Source organism: Babylonia areolata, chromosome 11, assembly GCF_041734735.1.
Source record: "Babylonia areolata isolate BAREFJ2019XMU chromosome 11, ASM4173473v1, whole genome shotgun sequence".
Lineage (NCBI taxonomy): Eukaryota > Metazoa > Mollusca > Gastropoda > Neogastropoda > Buccinidae > Babylonia > Babylonia areolata.
This window is the reverse complement of record NC_134886.1, coordinates 34,901,930-34,924,429: the sequence shown is the minus strand read 5'-3', so window position 1 is coordinate 34,924,429 and position 22,500 is coordinate 34,901,930. Positions and strand designations below refer to the sequence as shown.

The window sequence follows — 22,500 nt, the reverse complement described above, 5'->3', positions numbered from 1 at the left end:
TGAATAAAAGATCGTTATCGTTGGGGCGGGGGGGGGGTGGGGGGGGAACTAAAAAATGCTGCACTGGATCATTCTTTCTTCTATATTTTTTCTTCTTTTTTTTTTACAGTATATGTACTTCCCATTGTTTGTATTACCCATTTTAATGGGTATGTAACAAAAATACTATGATTGTCATATTTGGGAACCATTTCAGCGTTCTTTCTTTCACATTTTTCTATACTTCTTTACGGGTGGTTTTTACAGTATCCTACCATATCCTCTTTTAGCCCACAATTAATGAGGAATGTGAGTTGTGTAAAAAAATTTTTTTTTAAATTGTTGATTTGTTTTTGTTTGTTTTTGTTTTCTTGTTTGTTTTTTTGTTGTTGTTGCTGTTCTTGTTCTTGTTCTTGTTTTGTTTTTTGTTGTTGTTTTTTGGGGGTGTGGGGGTAGAGGGGGGGGGATCGACTGCTCTAAGTTTGTTTTGTTTTGTTTTGTTGTTGGTTTTTTGTTGTTGTTTTTTGTTTTTGTTTTTTGTTGTTTTTTTTTGTTGTTGTTGTTGTTGTTTTTTTTTTTTGTTTTTGTTGTTGTTTTTGTTGTTGTTGTTGTTTTTTGGGGGAGGGGTGTTTTTTTCGTTCAGGCTGAATGGAAGTACTGATTTTATGATTTATGGAGAAACATGAATAAATCCAGTATTAGTTGTGTTTTTTAATGTATCAGTCAAGAAAGGCCTGGATTCTATTCGGGCGATAGATCGCCTGCATCAGTGCATCATCAATATCAAAGTTATGATATTTTGTACACCTACAAGCAAGTTCCGTTTGGTTTCTTTGTTTTCTTTCTCCTTTGTTTTCACCATAACTTGTCTGTCATAAATGCATTTTAGTTGATTTATGATTTGTTCGTTCCAAGAATTACAATCACTAGCAAATAAAAAGGGCTTGTAGCAATACGTTAGACACGATTTTCTTATTCGAAACTGACGTAAATCATAAGAGCATAACATATTTTTTTCAGTTAGCACATGGCTGTGAATAGGATGTTTTTGAACTAAAAAATGACCGGTATAGAGAAATACTTCGTCCACAGAACATTCATATATCTTTTTTTTTCTATTTAAGATGCACAGTTTACAAATTACCAGATGAAGTTGGTAGGTATCATGATATTCCCAGATAATTACACATTTTCCTTTATAATGATACGGGTATAACTGGAGAGAAGTTTCATTTTGTAGCAGACTTTCCAAATATATTGACCTTCGACAAACCTGTTATTCCGCCCCATACAAAGCACATGAAACCAAAGTCGTTTTCAACACAAAGTATGCAAAGGGGCTATGTTTCAGACATTTAAAGATGAATTTCCAAAGGTGGGAAAGATTCTCCTGTGGCACCCTCTTTTCTTTATTTCATTACCGAATTCAAGTGTGTTGGAAAGTGACATGATGTGTCAGACACAGACACAGAGTGTCAGACAGACACAGGGGTGCAAAGTGTTTGACATGGACAGAGACACATTGTTTCAAAAAGTGATTCACGTTAGACTGCACTTTAGACCGTAGCCATGCCTTTATCCAGACGGACTGATTGATCTATATGAATACTCTTATAGCGCCTATCCTCGGTCAAAGACCAATATTCTGACACCTTTTCATCTTTTGGCGAACCACAACCCTCTTTTTCCACCTCCACCCCCCCCCCCCCCCCCCCCCCCCCTCCAGTGTTTAACCATCCCCCCTTCTTTTCCTTTGTAAATATTGCTCACCTTTTTCTTTCTTTTTTTTTTTTCTCCCTGATTACTCCTCACAGTTCTTAGTTTTACCTCTGTCTTGGTTTTGCCCTCTCTTTTCTTCTCCATTCTCTATTTTTCTCCCCATGAAGAAGGGCCTAGGACAAGTCACCACCTACAGGTTAGTCTCAACCGTTTTCTCACCAATCTCTAAGTGTTTTACAAACAATGAGTCACTTGCACAACAGGCTGTCTACCTGGGTGGAGACAACTGAGATCTGTCTTCAGTCGCTCATCACTCGTTTCTCTCGTCATTGCTTTATCTGATTCTTGGTATGTTACTGTGTGTATCTATGGAACGTTTACTCTTTCTAGTTCTTGATTATCAATATTCCTAAACTATAGATATGCCTTTTGTTTTTATTTCTTCGCTATAGATGTGTCAAGAAGTGCAGGCAGTACGAAACCCTACATCGATCACTTCATCAATCTGAAAACCTATCCCAAACCGTGGACATTTCGCCAGAAGCGTCACGCGATTTCTTACTTTGTCGATATAAGTACCACGTTGAGCAGATTCGGGGGAAAAAAACACACACAGTATTTTGATTTGGGCGAATGAATAAACTTGGAGTAGGGGTGTGGAGTGCGAGGGGGTGGGGGGGGAGAACAAAAAAAATGGTAGAGGTAGAAAGGTTATGTTATGAAAACATCTATGATCCCTCTGATGGAGGTAAAAGGGTTATGAAAACACCTATGATCCCACACCTTTGATTCCTCCGATGGAGGGAGGCAGGTTATGAAAACATCTATGATCCCTCTGATGGAGGTAGAAGGGTTATGAAAACATCTATGATCCTTCTGATGAAGGGAGAAGGGTTATGAAAACACCTTTGATCCATCTCTTTGGGAAAGAAGGGTTATGAAAACACCTTTGATCTCTCTGACGGAGGGAGAAGGGTTGTGAAAACACCTTTGATCCATCTGATGGAGGGAGAAGGGTTATGAAAACACCTTTGATCTCTCTGATGGAGGGAGAAGGGTTATGAAAACACCTTTGATCCATCTGATGGAGGGAGAAGGGTTATGAAAACACCTTTGATCCATCTGATGGAGGGAGAAGGGTTATGAAAACACCTTTGATCCATCTGATGGAGGGAGAAGGGTTATGAAAACACCTTTGATCTCTCTGTTGGAGGGAGAAGGGTTATGAAAACACCTTTGATCCATCTCAGCCCCTGTACTGATTGAGCTTTCGTTTGCAGACAACTCACTTCCTTCCTACCCTTTCTTTTTTACACTGTGTGAAGTGTTGCCTCCCAGACACAGCACTTTCTTCGATGCATCACGACAGCTTGGCCGGTTGGCCGAGTCGATTAATCCAGTTTCCGGTCTGGCGCTGGCATTGCTGATCAAAGGGTCGTTTTGCACAGCCAGACAAACGGAACAAAACAATTGTTTATCCATCCCTCTCACCCCCCTCACCCCCCACCCCCACCCCCCCCACTCCCACCCCCCCTCTCTCTCTCTCTCCTTCCCTCTCCCTCTGTGTGTGTGTGTGTGTGTTTGTGTGTGTGTATGCCTGCGTGAAACCTTGTGTGTTTGTGTTTGTGAGAGAGTAAGGATACGGGGTTCAAATGATTTTATTTCAATTTATGTTGTTTGCTTTCTTGTTGAATTGACTGAAAGCTGCAATTTCATGTTCTGTGAAGAAAATTACGCAACCTATGATTACTCTAAAACAAAAAATACTGCCGATAGGTCTATTATAGAAATACATCATCATGTGTCATGTGCTATAAATCTGTTTAAAAAAGACTTTGCCATTCAGGTATCAATCAAACAAACAAAACAAGGACGTTTTTCCTTCAGACGTGGATACGTTTATGCTGAATATCCATAAACTCGTGCGGTAAGTAGTTCTCGTCCACATTTTGTAACGTAAACATCAATTCGAAATGAAAGTTTATTTCTTTGTTGTTGTTGTTGTTGTTTTGTTTGTTTGTTTTGTTTTGTTTTCTCTTGATTAAGAAAAATATTGATTTTGTTTTTGGTTGTTGTTATTCTTTGCAATTTCTAAGAAATAAGAAAAGTTCAAAACTCCGCATGCAGAAGATCAAATACGCATGTTGAATATTACGTAACACCATGTCAGCGTTCAGTTGTTAGTGGAAATAATGACTTACCCAGTATGGACACCCCCAGAAACGAAATATGGCTGCCTTGGTAGCTGGGTAAGAACGCTAAAAACATTAAAGAGCCCACTCGTACATATCAGTGATCGTAGGAGTTTCAGCCAACGAATACAAAATAAGGTACACACACGCACACACACGCGCGCGCGCGCGCGCACACACACACCACACCACACACACACACACACACACACACACACACACACACACACACACACACACACACACACACACACACACACACGCATTCAAAGAGGAAGAGAAAGACAGATGGAGTGGAGGGGGGCGACAAATATGGGAAACGAGGTTTGCGAAAAATGTCCCTGGCGACAATTTTGGGAGGCAACGATTTATGGCCTAATGTAAACGCTTTCACAGACCAAACGCCACTGACCACAACCACGCCCTGCTGTCTGAATAAACGTACCCAGCCTGGTATATCGAAACCCATCAGATGATGCGCATTAGATCAAATACGCATGTTAATGATATTGGAATCCGTGTCCAAAATCGACTGTCAGGCTCCACGGTCACGCATCACTCCAATCGGAAGGCTCACCAACAGACAGACAAAAACTATCCACAATGTTCTCTGTGTTTATGGTGTATATTCGATATATCAAAATAATTTAACTCGCTCCAGGTACGAACACATTCTGTCAAAACAAAACAAAAATACATTCTTGAAATAATTTATCTTCTCATTAAAAAAAAATCGCGACAGTCCAACTAATCTAAGAGCCTCATCTGGTCTTCCTTCTAGGCGGCAAAGCTTTCCGACACACCCTCCTGGTCCCACTTCCTTTTGAACACAGCAAGTGGCAAGATTCTCAGCTGGACCCTGCACTGCTGCCAAGTCGCATCGGTAGTGTTCGGTAGTGCCTGTTCTGATTCAATGTACTTAGGACACCACCTACTAAGCCCCTTACTGACGACAACAATTGCTTTGTGGCGGATCCAGACTGAGTGAGCGTCCCCATGTTCCCAGGCCCCTCACCCCTACCCCAGCCACCCCAGAGTGGAGTCTGCCACCACGTTCTTCCAACGGCAGTCCCTTTTGAATCTGCCGACACCGAAGACCTTGACAGGAATTATCCCAAGCACGGAAGAAGAGGGGCATCGAACTGAGGTCACCATGAGAGCAGGGCATGAAAGTCCACATAATTTGGGACGTTTTTTTTATATCGATGATGGAGGAGGAGGAGAAGGAAGAGGAGGACAATAATGGTGACGATGCTGCTATGGAGGTTTATTCAGATTTGGGACTACGTGGCAAGGCTGTACTCTAAGCTTCCTGTCATAATGATATCCAGCTGTTGACCAGTGTCGGTCAGGAAATTAGAGCAACACACCCAGAGACGCATCCGTGAAGTGGATGACACTCGATTTGTGTGGTCCCAGTCTTCCCATTTAAGCGACTATCACAGCTCTGGGTAGAGTCTGACCTCATTAAGGGTATAGGCGCCAATTGGTCGTTAAACTTCAATCTATGTGGGTAGCAGCCGGCCGCAGGCCGAAAAAACCACCTCCGCTGGGATTCGAACCTGCGTACATCCAGACGTCACTGCGTGATGCTAACCACTTCGCCACGACGGCTGGTACCTGAGTGAAATCTTAGTCAAGGTCCCCATGTCCCCATGCATTTCCGGACGCGATCCGATCTGTTGAGTTGGTCTAAGGGAAGTAACACACGGTTCAGACATTAGCTGAGCTTTTGCAGAGTTGTCTTTTCTTCTTCCGCTCTCTCTCTCTCTCCCCTTGGTTGTTTTTTGTTTGTTTGTTTTGTTTTTGTTGGGGTTTTTTGTTTTTTGTTTTTTGGGGGTTTTTGGTGGGGTTGTTTTTGTTTGTTTGTTTGTTGTTGTTGTTTTGTTTTGTTTTGTTTTTTGTTTTTGTTTTGTTTTGTTGTTGTTGTTGTTTTGTTTTGTTTTGGGGGGTGGGGGGTAATCAAGAAGGCTGTGGTCAGGTTCTGTTGTTTTTCATCTAATTATGCAACTTGCATTTTATACACAAATACAAAATGACTAAATGCATGACTGATTACACACTGAAAAAGAATCTAAACCAGACCTGGAGGATCTAGAGGATTCACACAGATTTGCTTTCGAACACGTGTGCCAGGTGACTGGCATCGAAATCATCAGCAGACAGGTGATTACGATACCCTCTAAGTTGTACAATATATACTAAAGTGCTCTTGCAGAGAAAGCTTCCAGATCTTAGCTACAAAGCACAGAATATGGAAAGGAAAAAGTTGACGCTCTTGGCAGATACCGTCGGGGTTGGTTTGTTTTAGGGGGGTTTGGGCGGGGGTTGTTTTTTGTTGTTGTTTTGTTTTGTTTTTTAATCAGAAAGGAGGATATAAATCGTACCTCGTAAAGATTTAAAACTTGTTTGAACTGACTAGGTAGGACATCCGACTGCCAAATGATATCGTCAGTAGGAAGCAAATGGAGGTTCCAAGACTTTTCGGAATCATACACAAGGTACGGCTGTAACTTTTCTCCCTGATTAAGAGAATAAAACAACAGTTTCTGATCAAAGCTTCAACTTTTCTTTTCAACGTCTGTGCACTGTAGCTGGGATCTGGATGCTTTCTCTGCCAAAGTACTTCTGTTTGTTGATAATTTATTTGTCAGTCGCTTGGCTCACATATTCGAAAGCAAGCTTGTGTGTGTAACTCCTCTAATTCCTCTTGTTCTTGTTTAGATTCTTTGTCAGCACTTATCCAACAGACTGGACCTCATAGATATTGCATGCAGTAGTTATGGTGAGGTTTTGTTTTTCATGCCAAAAGGTCAAAAGCACCTTAATCTCCGTAAAAACCCTTCATCCCTTTTTTCTGTTCTGCAGCTTAATGCACCGTGTTCTAGCCTTCATTTTCAAAGACTGTGTAGTTCCTTCTGTTGTCCACAGTCCTTTTTCTTTGATCATTTTTTCTTCCTTCTTTGTTAAATACGGTGCAGTCTGGTTTGAATACTGCTTTCTACAGTGTCTCAGAGGAACACCTAGAGGTTATTGGCTGCTGAGCAGGTTCTTCATATTCTGTGGAAGTCCTGCAGCAGCAAAGGTTCTTTGTAAAGCGTTTATAACAATATCCATGGTACCCATGCCCTTGGTTTTGGTTCTCGGAAATTCACAGACATTTTCCATGCTATACGGGGGGTTAGCAGATTCCATCAGTTTCCATTTGGCAATATCTTTCAGCTTTTCTTGTAGCTTCTCCAACTACAGCTGTTCCCTTTCTTACTTTTCTGTTGTATATCTTTTCACGTCAGACTTCTAGTATTCCAGTGTCTCAGAGGAATGCCTAAACCATTTTACCTGCTGTTGAACAACTTCATCATCTTTTGTGGAGGTTCTTAAACGGCAAAGCGTTGGATTAATTTTTAATTCTGAAACGTTTATAGTAATCTCCGTAATACCCATGCTCTGGGTTTAGGTCCTCAAAAATTTGCAGATATGTTCATGTGATATAGGGAGTCTGCAGGTTCCAGCGGTCTGGTTTATGTCTTGACTGAAGCTTCTCTAACTAAAACTGCAGCCGCTGGTAACTGGAAACAAAAAATTGCAAAAGGTTTTCAGTCGATTCTTCAACATTTTAATGCAATCTGGAACTTTCTCCACTTTTGATGTGAGATTGTTTATTGTTTCATGCTTGCTTTTTCTTGACACTATTTCTTCAATCTTTTTATACCATTACCAAGTTCACTTCAGCAGATACAAAAAACGAATTTAAATGTGAAATCTTGATACCCAAAACTGTCCACTACTTAATCATCAGTTGTAAACAAGTGCATACTATAAAACTATCGCCCCTATAAAATCATATTCTGAAATGTTAGCTGTTTGAGGATGGGACAGATAGATAACAACTTGTTACACTTATAAACATCAGGTTGGCTCCACAATGGTCTCACAATCAGCTTCAAGACGCCAGATCGCATGGTTTCGTGTGGAAAACAATTGTGAAATCATCACAGAACACTCTAAATATGTTTACAACCAGTCTGGTTTATTCCAGTGAGTGTTAGGGGGGAGGTGGTGTTGCCCGGTAGGCAAACTTTATTTTCCTTACTGATGTCGCTTATTTGCACGATATACACAATGTATTTTGAACGAACTTTTTTTCAGATCAGTATCTATTGTATTTCAGCAGAGGAACATGACATATGTAAATGTTAGCCACAAAATATACGCGATTTTGCGACTCAAAGGCGATTCCTGGCAAAACAGCACTTTGGGAGTAGGGGAAGTAAGTCGACCAGTGTGACTCCCCAAATGGTAAAATGTTGATCCAAAAGTTCTGAAATAATTTCTAGAAGACCTCTGAAAGTCTCGGTATAAAAATGATTTCGGAAAGAGTGATATTGAAGTGAGAAAATAAAACTACTGGACAATTTTACGTTAATTCGTGGAAGATTCCTGGACATTCAAAACTGGATGACTCGAAATAAGTTACAATTGAGCGCGGACAAAACTAAAACAATGATCATAGGAACTAAACAAAAACTGTCTTCCATCACAATTGACACAATCAAACTTGGCAATACATCCATCTCTCTTTCCACGTCAGTCAGGAACCTCGGTGTTGTCCTTGACAATACACTGTCCATGCAAAAATTTATCAGTCAGACATGTCAGTCCTGCTACTGTCAACTGCGGCGCATCAGTGCCGTCCGGAAATATCTGTCCACTGACGCAACATCTAGACTTGTCGTTTCTCTCATTCTCTCTCGCCTTGACTACTGTAACTCTCTATTGTCTGGTTTGCCTGCTTCATCCATTCAGTCCCTTCAGCGCATACAAAACTCTACTGCCCGACTCGTCCTCAGAAAGAAAAAGATCTGAGCACATCACTCCTCTTTTGCAACATCTCCACTGGCTCCTTGTCTCACACTGAATAAAGTACAAGATCAGCACTCCTATGTAAAAAATGTATTCACAAAACTGCCCCTTCCTATCTCTGTCGCTGCCTTCACCTCTACACTCCATCTCGCTCACTACGATCGGCTTCGGATCCACTCTGTTTACGCATACCCAGATTCAAACATTCGACTGTTGGCCGCCGTTCTTTCTCTGTTTCTAGACCTTACGATTGGAATGAACTTCCTCTTTCGCTTCGTCAAGTCTCCACTCTCAGCTCTTTCAAGTCTGGCCTTAAAACCCACCTCTTCCCAAAATAGCCTCCCTTGCCTGCCCTTCCTTGTCTTTAGTTTCTACAGTTTTAGAGTTATGCATGCGTTGAATGACTGGTGCGAAAGCGCTTTGGTTTGTCTCTCCACAAGATTCAGCGCTAAATAAATACCATTGTTATTTATCATTATAGATTTTATAATAGGCAAATACAAGCCTTAATTGTGAAAGAAAGAATGAAGACAGTTCATTCTGAATATATATTCGAATGGAAAATATACTATGAAGAAGGAAACATATGTGACGGTTTTCTTAATATTAATATGATTCATGAGGGTTTGAACTTGAGTTTGTCTAAATTTCATTGTCCAGGGCGCGAGAGGGTAGCCTTGTACCAAGGGCAGTAACTCTGAGTACGTCCCAGTTTTTGTTCTTGGAAACATGTAAAAATGGGTTCAGCAGACACCAAAGAACATTTTCAGACTAGTCTAAATCATTCCTGAGGGGAGTGCACGGTAAACCCCTCGATCTTGTGGACTAATCTTGGTGATCCTTTAGTTGGGTCTATAGTCACACTGGCTCTCTGGGAGGTGCTTTGTGATGGTAGACATAGGTCTTTTCAGGAAAACTCTTGCAAGGTTTTTCCCTGCACTGGATAGTAGAGTTATCCCCTGGTAGTTGGAGCAATCATACTTTTTCCCTTTGTTCTTATACAGGGTGATGACAAATGTGTCACGGAGAACCTATGGTAACTAGTCATCTTCCCAACAGCGGGTAAAGAACACACAGAGTTTGGTGTGTAGGGCTACAGATGTCTTGTGGAATTCCAACTACATCTGCTGCCTTGCCACTTTTCAGCTGCTCTATGGCCTTGACAATTTCTTTCAAGGTTGGAGTCTAGTCCAATTCTATTTCCACTCACTGTTGCAGGATTCCAAGAATTGTGGAGTCTTGGCCTGTGCGGTTGGTGCTGAAGAGCGTCTGGAAGCTTTCATACCTTTGATTGAGGATGGACATCTTGTCTGTGAGAAGCGCCTGTTTATCTGCACTGTGCAAAGGACTCTGGACCTGGTGTGTGTCATGAATGTTAAGAATGTCAAGCGCCTTTTGTTGTTGGTTAATTTGGTTTGTTTTTGTTGTTGTTGTTGTTTGTTTGTTCGTTTTTTGTGGGGTTTGCAACAGAGGCATAGACTTACCTCCCTTGAAAACGGTCAAGTGAGTTCTCCTAAAGATGGAGTACCAAGGGCACCACTGGAAACGATGCCAGTCATCAAAGAACCATTCAGCAGAGTGCCACTGACCAGTAATCATTCATGCCATTTAGAACAAGAGCTTGTATTCACTGGTACATTCATATTTTGGCTATAAAAAGAAGAAAAAAAAAGGGGTGGGGGAAGACTTTTTTTTTATCCCAGAGGAAACGATATGTCATGAAAGCTAAGTATGTCAAGCGCCTGTTGTTTTTTAGTTTTATTTTTCGCAACAGAGGCTTTGATTTACCTCCCCTGAAAACGGTCATTCTGAGACGCAAAGACACAAAGACGTCGCCATAAAGCAGTAAATAATATTTACTGAGCATTAAGAAAGCTGAAACAACTGGAGATTGTTATGCTGCTGTGAGCAGACGGTTTCTTGGATCGGGTGCAGTCTCAAATCAAATCATCGATCTACCGCCTAGACGAAGAACGCCGTGAAAAAATATACGCTGCCAAACAACCCGGACCACAGCGAGATGTGATCTTCCAACTATCGTCGTGTATCGGTGGCTCTTATCAGTGACCTCCTGTGTGACTTACATAATATGATTCAGGCCTGTATCAACACTCTTAGGGTTTTTTTGTTGTTTTTTTCACAACAGGCTTCCTGTCCGCGGATTTTTTTTTTTTTTTTTTTTTTTTCAATGTTGGGAACGTTTTTTTTTACGGGACCTGCACCTACTATATAAATACTGTTAATAATAATAATAATAATAATAATAATAATAATAATAATAATAATAATAATAATAAAAACACTGTTGTGTTTTTGTTATCATTGTCTGTGCATGTGTATGTGTGGATGACTTAATACCAGAGCACGCACCTACCTGAGACAATGTTCATTTTATTTCCTTTGTAATAGTCTATTTATAAACATCCACGAAACACATCCTGACAATATGGTGACCCGGACAATGATTTTTTTCTGGTTTCATTTAGACTGTATGTTAACTTGCTTAATTTTGTTGGATATATCTGTGCGCTTTATTGGCTTGCGGCTACAGGTATAAAGCATTCCAAAAAAATGATAGTAATAATGAATACATTTTTAAAAATACATTAAAAAAAACAAAACCTTTGATTCCACCAGTGGTAGACTGTATGAGTGCTATTGAATTGTTTTGTTAGGCTTCTCTATTGTTTCCCTTGACTCACCTGATTCTCTAAACATTATCTTACTGTGATTCTTCACCTGTCAGTTTAGATCTAATCCTCCTTTTTCATTTTGTTCGAAATGCAAACAAAATCTCAAGGAATGACATATATATATAGATATATTTGTATTTGTATTTCTTTTTATCACAACAGATTTCTCTGTGTGAAATTCGGGCTGCTCTCCCCAGGGAGAGCGCGTCGCTACACTACAGCGCCACCCTTTTTTTTCTTTTTCTTTTTTTTTTTTTTCTTTTTTTTCCTTCGTGCATTTGTTGTTGTTTTTTTCCTATGGGAGTGGATTTTTCTACAGAATTTTGCCAGCAACAACCCTTTTGTTGCCGTGGGTTCTTTTACGTGCGCTAAGTGCATGCTGCACACGGGACCTCGGTTTATTGTCTCATCCGAATGACTATCGTCTTGACCACCACTCAAGGTCTAGTGGAGGGGGAGAAAATATTGGCGGCTGAGCCGTGATTCGAACCAGCGCGCTCAGATTCTCTCGCTTCCTAGACGGACGCGTTACCTCTAGGCCATTACTATGCACACACACACACACACACACACACACACACATATATATATATATATATATATATATATATATAACAAATAATAAAGGTTTCAAGCAATTTCAGAGGTTACATACATCAGCAGCTTTTCTTTAAACGAAGTTGGAAGTATATAGAATCCAGGCTTAATATAATTCTCTCTAATGTTCCTTCGAGCTCGACAATGAAGAACAAACTCCTGGACAAGTGCTTCCTGTTAAAACAAGTCAAGTTTGATGTTTGTTTTCTTCATTGACATTGTGTGTGTGTGTGTGTGTGCTTGTCTGAAAACTAAATATCAATTCTAAAAAAAACTACAATAGTAATTTAACAACAAACCAGGGCAACTAAAAATCATAACATAATTAAAACCATGTAACACACTACAAATACACTGCCAAGTAGTAAACTATGTATAACTCACACTATGTCAAAATATAATTTTAACATATAGTACACTAATACATTACCCAGTACAACTATAAAACTCATATTATGCTCATTGTTATATCCCTTGGGCAAACCGTTCGTAAGCGGTCACATTGAAATCCCGTCTTCTCAAAGTCTGGTCACGAGTGCGATTGTGGAGTTCCTCAGCCAGACAGCGCAGCGCCAGACGGCTGTAGTCTGCGTGAAACTTGTTAGCGAACAGTTCCCTTCGGTGGTACAGCGTGGGTAGGTCAAGAACGTTCAGGATGCAGATGCCACGGACGACCTTGTGTCCAGGGCAGGGGTACCCAGGCACCCAATTCTTGTAGCGGACCAGTGACCTAATTCTTCTTTCGAAGTCAGCATTCGGGTGGGCGTTTCCTGAAATCCAACACACAACTTTAACTCCGATTGTAAGTATGGACGAATTAGTACCACTACCACGACCACAACTATCAATGATCATAATCGTCACAAAGGAAAAATCACAGGTGAGGACAAAAATCGCCCAACCGATCAAATGAACGCGGCGCTTGCAACAGTTGTGTCAAATGCCATCCGGCCCCCCAACCCCTCCCTCCATCCCGGTCCCCTCACAGTTCCCACTGCCCCAACGGACCTTTGTCTTCAATGTTTAAAGCGCTGGGCAAAAATGACCTGCGATTACCGCCCAGACAGATCGACTATCGAGAGTGAAGTGACCCAGACTTTTTTTCTTTCTTTTTTCAAAATTCGTCAAGAACAAAAATTGGCCATTAGTTACGCCACCATCACCCCCTCCCCCCAACCCCTCCAGCTCCCCCGGGCGCACAGCAGATCGTCATACACGGATCATCATACAAGAAGCGCTTATGCTGGACTGTGATAAAAGGAAGCAAACGCAAGGGACTGAACGTTTTACTTACAGAGTGCAAAACATGATGGGGCGGATTTGAACAACATGCCTTTCTAGACAGGGATCTCCCGACTTGACATGCCGTATATGGAGATCTCTGTTACTGTTATAAAGCTGTTGCAGGAATGGAACCCCCACAAAGCAGCTAACACCATCTCCTGCCGTCTGCTTACCGCCTTTGCACAGAAGACAGCGCCAGCACTCACCTACCGCCACCGGCACACCCTTCCCTGATCACCATGTAAACACCAATCACCATGTAAAAGGAAACATTCAATAAGAACATAAAACATTTTAAGACACAAGTGGGAAAAAAAGCCCCCCAAACTCGTGCACTCTTCTTTGATAAGTATGTACATATCAATCATCACTCAAACAGAACAAAGTTTGATCCTCGGATCTGCAACAGACAGAGTCCCGCCCCCATATCTGGCATTTCGTTCATCCTGCATCGCAGTTAATGGCCGGCAAGACAAGAACTGGAGCCTTTACCTGGACGTCTGCCCGGTGCCCCGAGGTGGGGGTTGTGATTCAGGCTGTTAAAGAAGTGCTCTTCAGGGAACCGGGTTTTCTGGCACCACCGCAGGTATTCTTGGGCTGGAGGCGCGTGCAGCACGTAGTCCACGAAGGCTCTGCTGGCCACGATGTGAACGGGCCCTTTGTGCACCGTGATGTTGTGGGGGGCCGGAAGGAACCTGTGCCATCGTGCTTGGTTTGCTTCACTGAAACAGAATAAAATGTTTACGCATACCCAGATTCAAACACTCGACTGTTGGCCGCTGTTCTTTCTCTGTCTCTGGACTTGCGATTGGAATGAACTTCCTCTTTCGCTTCGTCAAGTCTCCACTCTCAGCTCTTCCAAGTCTGGCCTTAAAACCCACTTCTTCCCAAAATAGCCTCCCTTGCCTGCCCTTCCTTGTCTTTAGTTTCTACAGTTTTAGAGTTATGCATGCGTGTGAATGACTAGTGCGAAAGCGCTTTGGTTTGTCTCTGCACAAGATTCAGCGCTATATAAATACCATTATTATTATTATATATCGACAAGAGGATCGGAAAGGCAGCCACAACACTAGCCCGCCTCACACAAAGAGTGTGCACGAATCCCAAGCTGACCACGAAGACAAAGATGGCTGTATACAGCGCCTGCGTCCTCAGCACCTTGCTGTGTGGCAGTGAGGCGTGGACCACACATGCTCGTCAGGAGAAAAGGCTCAATACCTTCCACCTGAAAAGCCTACGGCGCATACTCTGCATCTCCTGGCAAGACAAGGTGACAAACACCGAAGTCCTGACTCGCGCTGGCCTCCCGACTATGTATACCATGCTGAGACAGCGTCGGCTGCGCTGGCTGGGCCACGTTCGCCGCATGGATGGTCGCATCCCAAAAGACATCCTTTATGGAGAACTCGCCACGGGGCAGAGAAGCATCGGCCGCCCACAGCTGAGATACAAAGACGTTTGCAAACGTGACATGAAGGCGCTTGAGATCAACACTGAGTCCTGGGAGGACCTTGCAGATGACCGCAACAAATGGAGAAGCACTCTCAAGAATTAGCTACGGATTGGTGAGGACAGACTGTCAGCTGCTGCAGCAGAAAAGCGAGCTCGCAGAAAAGGGACGGCAGCCAACATACCAGCATCAACTTACACATGTGACCGCTGCGACAGAGACTGTCTCTCTCGCATCGGTCTCTACAGTCACAGGCGACGCTGCTTAGTCCAAGTAGACAGCCCAATTAGACATTAGGTCGGATATACTTTGTTCATGGTCAGCCATGACCGAAGGAGGCCTACTACTACTAAATACTGATAAAAAAATTTCTTGCGCTTGTTCGTGTAAATCTTCCACAGCCTCGTCATCATAATCGCTTGTTGGTGCATAAGCCTGACGACTACTGACCACTACAGACCACCGACCAACGCTGACCACCGCTGACCACTTCTGGCCACTGGTCACTGCTGACCACTGACCACCATTGATCGCTTACCACCACTGACCACCAGTGACCACTACTGACTAACCACCAATGTCAATTGCTGACCATTGACCATTTCTGACCACCACTGTCCGCTGACCACTGACCATAGTCTGACGGGTGGCAAATGGTAACCCTTATCCCGACGGGCAGGGGGTGCGGGGGGGGGTTCATAGTGATTTTCTTGTGTGTTTTTATGTTAGAAATCATAATTTACCTGTCTGCCAAGTTTGAATTACGGTATAAATGCAGGGGGAGGGTAAATATTGGTCATTTTTCCTTCTTTGGGCCATATAAATAACTTTTGGGGGTATATGTGCTTGAAACGGCACTATGTTCATATATATTTTATCACACAGTTAATGGAAAAAGAGGCAAATTGTTTTCGAAAGGAAACCCACTGGGACGCTTTTAACCATGTGTGTGAGTATATGGAAAAGAGCATCATTGGCGAAGACGAAGTAGAGCGTGTATCAGTGCTGAGAAACGTACCATGCAAACTGGAGAAACACCCACTGTTTCCACAATCCAAACCACAGGACCGAACATTCTGGTTGCAAAATAGGTTTTGCAGCTCCAAATCACCGGAGTGAGTTACTGTACTCATCGGACACAGTCCTAACCATTACAAGTGCTTTCGTTGCTTCTGCATCAGAGTACAGAAGGTTGGAAGAGGCAGCCCTTTTTGCTTGGCTGGATCGTAAAACTTCGTGTCGCAACTCTTGTGTGTCTGTTGTGCTCACTGTGTGTGTGTGTGTGTGTGTGTGTGTGTGTGTGTGTGTGTGTGTGTGTGTGTGTGTGTGTGTGTGTGTGTGTGTGTGTGTCTGTGTGTGTCTGTGTATGCTAGTGCGTGCATTTGACGCATGTCTATGTGAGAGTGCGTGGGTGTGCATGTGGGCGGATAGGGCGTCTTGCTTGCGTGCGTGCGTGTGTGTGTGTGTGTTTATTTGTGGGTCTTTGTCTCACATGTGACGTCTCCTCTACGGCCCCTTCTCAGCTGTTGTGCGCCGCTGGAAGAGGGGATATCATAAAAGGGCAATAAAAGTGGTGTGGTAAAGTTTTGAAGGATCAAAGCACAGTGGGGTGGATGGGCTGAAGGTCTGGGGAAAACTTCACGGGTGGGTCATAACATATCGAGGTCCAACGATGTATATGTGCGCGCGCGCGTCTGTTCGTGTGTGTGTGTGTGTGTGTGTGTGTGTGTGTGTGTGTGAAAATTATCATTAAAATGGAAAAGAACCATTCAGTTGATTGACACACACAATTGATCAAGTTCCTGCTTCGTTTATGTATTACAAATTATATAACATAAATTAGCCGTGCTTAACCTTACAGCGGCAAAAGGAGAAAACGAGACAAAGACTGACTGTTGCGACATACCGTAAATGAGCATAGACTCGCCTCCGGCATAAAGAGTGTTGCTCCTTATCTGACAACACTCATGACACATGGGACTGGTGGCACTTCTCAATAAATGCAAGGCCTCTGAGCAATGGAAAGAAACAGGCCTGGAGTGTGTAATAGTCCCTGCCTAACCAATGAGATGACTTTCTATTTCTGTTTATTTATTTATTTATTAGTAATCTATGACCAAAACCTCTTGGCCGCATTTGTGGCCATAGTTTGATGACAAATGACTTAATTTCATCCCAGTTACCATCATCAAAATATTGCAAGCGGAACGCTCTTATACTGAAGAGGTGAATGTTGACAAAGAATACCACAACTCTGACGACGGAAGCTAAAGGTTGGGTCATTCAGACACCCACTGGACATCCGAGGGGTCTGTGTAGAGGAGAAGAGAGGACTGGCCGTACTGAGTGAGTTAAGAATTCATTGAATGGAATCAAAGGCAGGGACTCCACATCAAGGTTGTAAACGTCAAAAACCGAAACTGATGGCAAAGAAATCACAGTTCACTGAACAGCCCCAAGGGTGTGTTCACCATGAGCATAATAGTAATAATCCTAATATGATAAGGAAATTAGAGGTCACTGAATGAACCCACGACAGGGAATGTAAAAGTCATAATCCCCATATAATAACACAAAAGTCATAGTTCATTGAATGGACTCGGGTTGTACATCATGGATATATAAGTCCGAATCATAGGCTGACAACAACAACAAAAAAAGAGAGAATGTTGTGACAAGCAGATCAGTGTTCCCATGGGTGTCACAAAATGATCTGTAAACATTGGGAGGACACGAAAAGGTATATTTGTGTGCACATATTTCTCTGTTGCCTCACTCTGCAAGAAGCATAAATTATACAGGGTATGAATGGCACTCACCCCATGTTGCATGAAATCCAGCTGTGCAAACACACGAATTGTGTTGTCAAATATCACAGTCAGCTGGCACATTGCACAGTGCCTTTTCTTCCATCATCTTGTTGCATTCTTTCATTGCCCTCTCATTGTGCACGTCAGCTGTGCATGATGACAGTGTGTGCCGTGGAAAGGCTCTCTCAATCAAAGATATACTAAACGAGGTACTTCAGAACAATGGCTTGACAGTACTGAAATCAACAGCACTGGGATTTATTTTTCAGCATCCGTAGTGGCAATACGAAAAAGTGCAACTACTATGAATGAACGAACATGAAGCTACAGGCTGAGTCAGACTCCTCTGTCTTGGTCATCTGTATGTTGCCCCCTGTGAGGGGGTGGGAGTATGAGCTGAATATTGTGCTGTGCCTTCACACATAGTCAGTGTGCTTGCAGTGTCAAGAGGCCATGAAAAGCTGTACGCTTATCAGGTTAGTGTGTCCACCATCATTGACATCAGATATACATAATGCTTCCAGTGTATGAGGCAAGTAGATTCTGTACACATCACACGGAGCTCATTACAAGAGGCAAATTATCATACCTCTGACAATATGCAGGGTCTTCAATAGCCAATAGGGTCAATGTGCATACAACTAGGTGTACACATTCTGAAATGGGGGTGTGTGGACAATGGCTGCTTCTTGGCCTGTCTGCTGTATCCTGTACTGGCTGTGAGTTGTACATCTCGTATGGGGGTATGTGGACATCGGCTATATCATGGCCTGTGTGGTGTGTGTCCCGCTGAAGTGGTAAGCATGATCCATGATACACAAACCACCTTGGTATGGGTTGTCATGTGCAAAGGCAAAGACATCGCCCAGCAGAAAACCATCCTCACCGAGCAGAGGCTAGCCTATACAGCTTCTGCCAGTCGTGTACAGTGCAATGGCAGAGCTATCAGGGAATGTCTGTGTTTATAATCCATGATGCACAAACCACCTTAGTACGGGTTGAAATGCTGAAAAAGCTCTTAACCATCCTCGCGGAGCAACGGCACCAGTCTGGTAACAGTAATGGCAGAGCTATCTCGGAATGTGTATCTAAAATCCATGACATACAAACACTCCTTGGTAGGGGTTGACATGTGCGCAAAAGCTCGTAGTCAGCATCGCGGAGCGAGGACGCCAATCTGGTATCATTAATGGCAGAGCTGTCACGGAATGTTTGTCATAAACACAGAAGTATATCCATGGTAACAAGGAAATAACACAGGTAACAAACACATCCACGTACAGAAATGATGAACTGCAATAGACTGCATCATACATCAGGTATCCCATTAAGAGGTTTAAAACCGAAATCAGTTACGCGAACAAAAACTCGCATCAACCGAGTAACGCGAGCTGTGATGTAAGTGACCGACGCCCAGCCGAGTAAGACACGAACTGATGCCCAGATAGCTAGCACGCACACTCAAACCATGATTCTGAGGTGGCGCCTTCTCACTGGGTAGAATCATATTCAGCTGATTTTCGAAGACGATCAGTACCAATCTTTTATTATAATACTTATACTATGAATTCTATTCAGCTAAGTCCGCATGAGCTGCAGATGTTTGAGTCAGCATCTGAACAGCTTTACGCAGCACTTGAATGCTGAATGCAATGCAGTCTTTCTTTTGCAGTTTCAGTTTCAAGGTGTCAGAGCGTGCGGACAGATCCATATACGCTACACCAAATCTGCTGTAAAAAAAATTTGTGGAATAACAACTCACTCGGGAACGCGTCCTGCTATGTCATTGACCCCGTTGAATGCAGTCAGAATGCGGACCAGCTCGTAGTTGGTCCTCAGGGGGAATTCCTGTCCCGTCAGGTTGATGAAGTATTTCCACGTCTTGTTCCTCCACAGGTCCCCCATGCACACGATCTCGGGTTCCAGCACGGTGTAGAAGCTCCAGTGGATATCAATGGAGCGAGAGGCCATGAAAACATTGGGGAAGCAGCGGGACACGGCCTCCACAGCTTGGCGGAACGCTGGAGGCGATTTCTTGTCCGCGTGGATGCAGTACAGGTTCTGGGGCCTGTACACCGCCCTCAGTAAGTCCACCATCTGCAATCATAGTCACGGGAAATGAACTTTTTTTTTTATCTGAAGTTGATAAACTGATCTCCACTTAATCTCTTTCACACATTCTAACCAGCTATCGCCCCAGCTTGGATTATCCGCCCCACCCCCATCCCCACCCCCAGATGATTGATTGATTGATTGATTGACTGATTGATTGATTGATTGATAATGATAACAACAACAACAACAATAATAATGATAATGATGATGATGAGGATAAAAACGGTTTCATTTTGGAACAGTACTGAAGTCTATCGTAGGAAGGCAAACAATTTTGAAATAACTCCAAAGATTGCTCAGTATCTCTGAAAATGTGGCGTTTTGGCCTGGTGGTAACACATCCACCTAGGAAACGAGAGAATCTGCGCGCACTGGTTCGAATCCCACACTCGCCAGTATCCCCACCTCCACCCCCACCCCCCCTCTCTTCCTCTACTAGACCTTTAGTAGTGGTCTGGACGCTAGTCATTCAGTTGAGACGATAAACGGAGGTCCCATGTGCAGCATGCACTTAACGTAGGTAAAAGACCCGCACGGGAACAAAAAGGGTTGACCGTGGCAACATTGATAGGAAATAGGAAAACAATAAAAGGTGGCGCTCTCACTGTAACGACGCGCTCTCCTTGGGGAGAGCAGCCCGAATTTCACACAGAGAAATCTGTTGTGACAAAAGGCACAATTGTTGTTTTTTCACTTACCTTTTTACGATCACAGAAAGCAAATCTGAGATGGAACTGAAAGCTAGTGAGAGTATCTGACAGAGACTCTGAAGGAGATGAATTTGTTTTGTTTTGTTTTTTTGTTTGTTTTTTGTTGTTGTTGTTGTTTTTTAAGGAAAAGAAAAGGAAGAAATGCGATGAAAAAAAAAATCATCAGTATTTTCCGGAATCTGTATTGGTGTTGTTTCCGGGGGAATTTGATAATCGCGGAGCCTCGTTCACCGTGTTTTGATAACACAGCATATCTGTATAGGGGGGAAAGATGGCTAACACTCAGTCAACACAGAAAGGGTTGTACTTTGTGTCCACTGATGACAAAAAACAGTTTAAGCCCGGTGTCAGTTAATGACAAGAGGGCTTGCGCTTTTTGTCAGGGGGTGAAGAAAGAGACAAGCGGACAGTGTCTCTGTCAACTTATAAGAGAAAAGCCAATCAGTTTCAGTTTCAGTTTCAGTAGCTCAAGGAGGTGTCACTGCGTTCGGACAAATCCATATACGCTACACCACATCTGCCAAGCAGATGCCTGACCAGCAGCGTAACCCAACGCGCTTAGTCAGGCCTTGAGAAAAGAAAAAAAAGTAAATAAATAATAGATAAATACAGAAAAAAAGAACTACTACTAATAATAATAATATGTATAAGGCGCAAAAACTTGATGACGTCAACTATAAGCGTACAAAAATAAATAAATAAATAAATAAAATAACAATACACACATATATATATACACAGAGAGAAGCCAATGATCACTGTAAGTGAGGAGGGAAAGGGTTTTGTCAACTGGCGAAAACAAATGGCGCTCTACATAAATTTATGATCAAAGGGGCATCAACTGAAAAGAAAAAAAAATGAAGTGCTCAGTGCTAGCTGATGAAAAAAAAAAAGACTTACGTTCAGTATCACATAACGAGAGAACAACAACAGCAGCAAGAGAATTTAGTTTGGGGTTGTTGTTTTTTTATTGTTTCGGGGGGGGGTTTGTTTTTTGTTGTTGTTGTTTTGTTTTTTGTTGTTGGTTTTTTGGGGGTTTTTTGTTTTGTTTTTTAAGAGCTTTCACTCAGTGTCACATAACAGATCAGAGTCGTCGTCATTGTCGTGATCATAAAAGGCTTGGACAGCGAGGACAGGACTTGAACAAGGTGTCAGATAATGAGGAAAAGATTTGGATTTTACGTCAGATATTGAGAAAAGGGTTTATACTGAGTCTTAGATATGGAGAAATAAAAAAAAAAAAGGGGGGGGTGGGGGGAGGGAAGACTTGTAATTACTGTCAGATAATGGGGGGGAAAGGGTTTGGCTTGGGTTTTGTGTCAGATACTGAAGAAAATGGTTATGATTATTGTCACATAGTGAGGAAAAGGCTTAAACTAAGTGTTAGACAATGATGGGTCGACAGATAATGAGGAAAGGGATTGTTTTGGGGGTTATTTTTGTTTTTGTTTTTGTTTGTTTTTTGATTTTGTTTTTTGTTTTTTTAATGAGCGCCGGGTAATGATGAAACGGCTTGTAATTACTGACAGATAATGAGGAAAAGACTTGTAATGAGCGCCGGGTAATGATGAAACGGCTTGTAATTACTGACAGATAATGAGGAAAAGACTTGTAATGAGCGTCGGATAATGATGAAACGGCTCAGACAGTGTGTCAGATAATGAGGAAGTGACTCAGACCCAGCGTCATAATGAGGGCAGGGCTTGTACTCAATGGCTTGAGCTCAGGGTCACATGATCAGAAAGAAAGCGTTACTGGATACCATGTGACCAGAAAAGGGCTCAGGCCAGGTGTCCGAGAAAAGCCCTGTGCTCAGAGCCTTATATATAGTGAGAAAAAGGCTTGTTTTCAGGAGCCGAACCATGCCGCTGTAAACGCTGGGCATAATAAAAATGTTCGGATTGGGAAGAAGTTTGTACAAGAGAATTTATGGGAAAACATCATACAGTCACTGAGACATAATACTGCGTGCAAACAAAGACACAAACACTCACACACACACACACACACACACACACACACACACACACACACACACACACACACACACACACAGAGAGAGGCTGACAGGCAGACAGGCAGACAGAC

The 22,500-nt window shown here is 42.6% G+C and overlaps 1 protein-coding gene across 1 annotated transcript in view; it reads right to left on the bottom strand.

Annotated features, from left to right (window-relative positions):
- The window catches only part of LOC143287235 (beta-1,3-galactosyl-O-glycosyl-glycoprotein beta-1,6-N-acetylglucosaminyltransferase 3-like), a 38,341-nt gene that overhangs the window by 15,270 nt on the left and 571 nt on the right, over nt 1-22,500 (bottom strand). The window contains exons 2-6 of the mRNA XM_076595179.1: nt 19,350-19,684; nt 13,820-14,049; nt 12,577-12,813; nt 9,964-10,063; nt 4,912-5,032 (exon numbers count right to left, since the gene is read on the bottom strand). Coding sequence (XP_076451294.1) covers nt 4,912-5,032; nt 9,964-10,063; nt 12,577-12,813; nt 13,820-14,049; nt 19,350-19,684 — 1,023 coding nt within the window. The remainder of the gene's footprint in view (nt 1-4,911; nt 5,033-9,963; nt 10,064-12,576; nt 12,814-13,819; nt 14,050-19,349; nt 19,685-22,500) is intronic.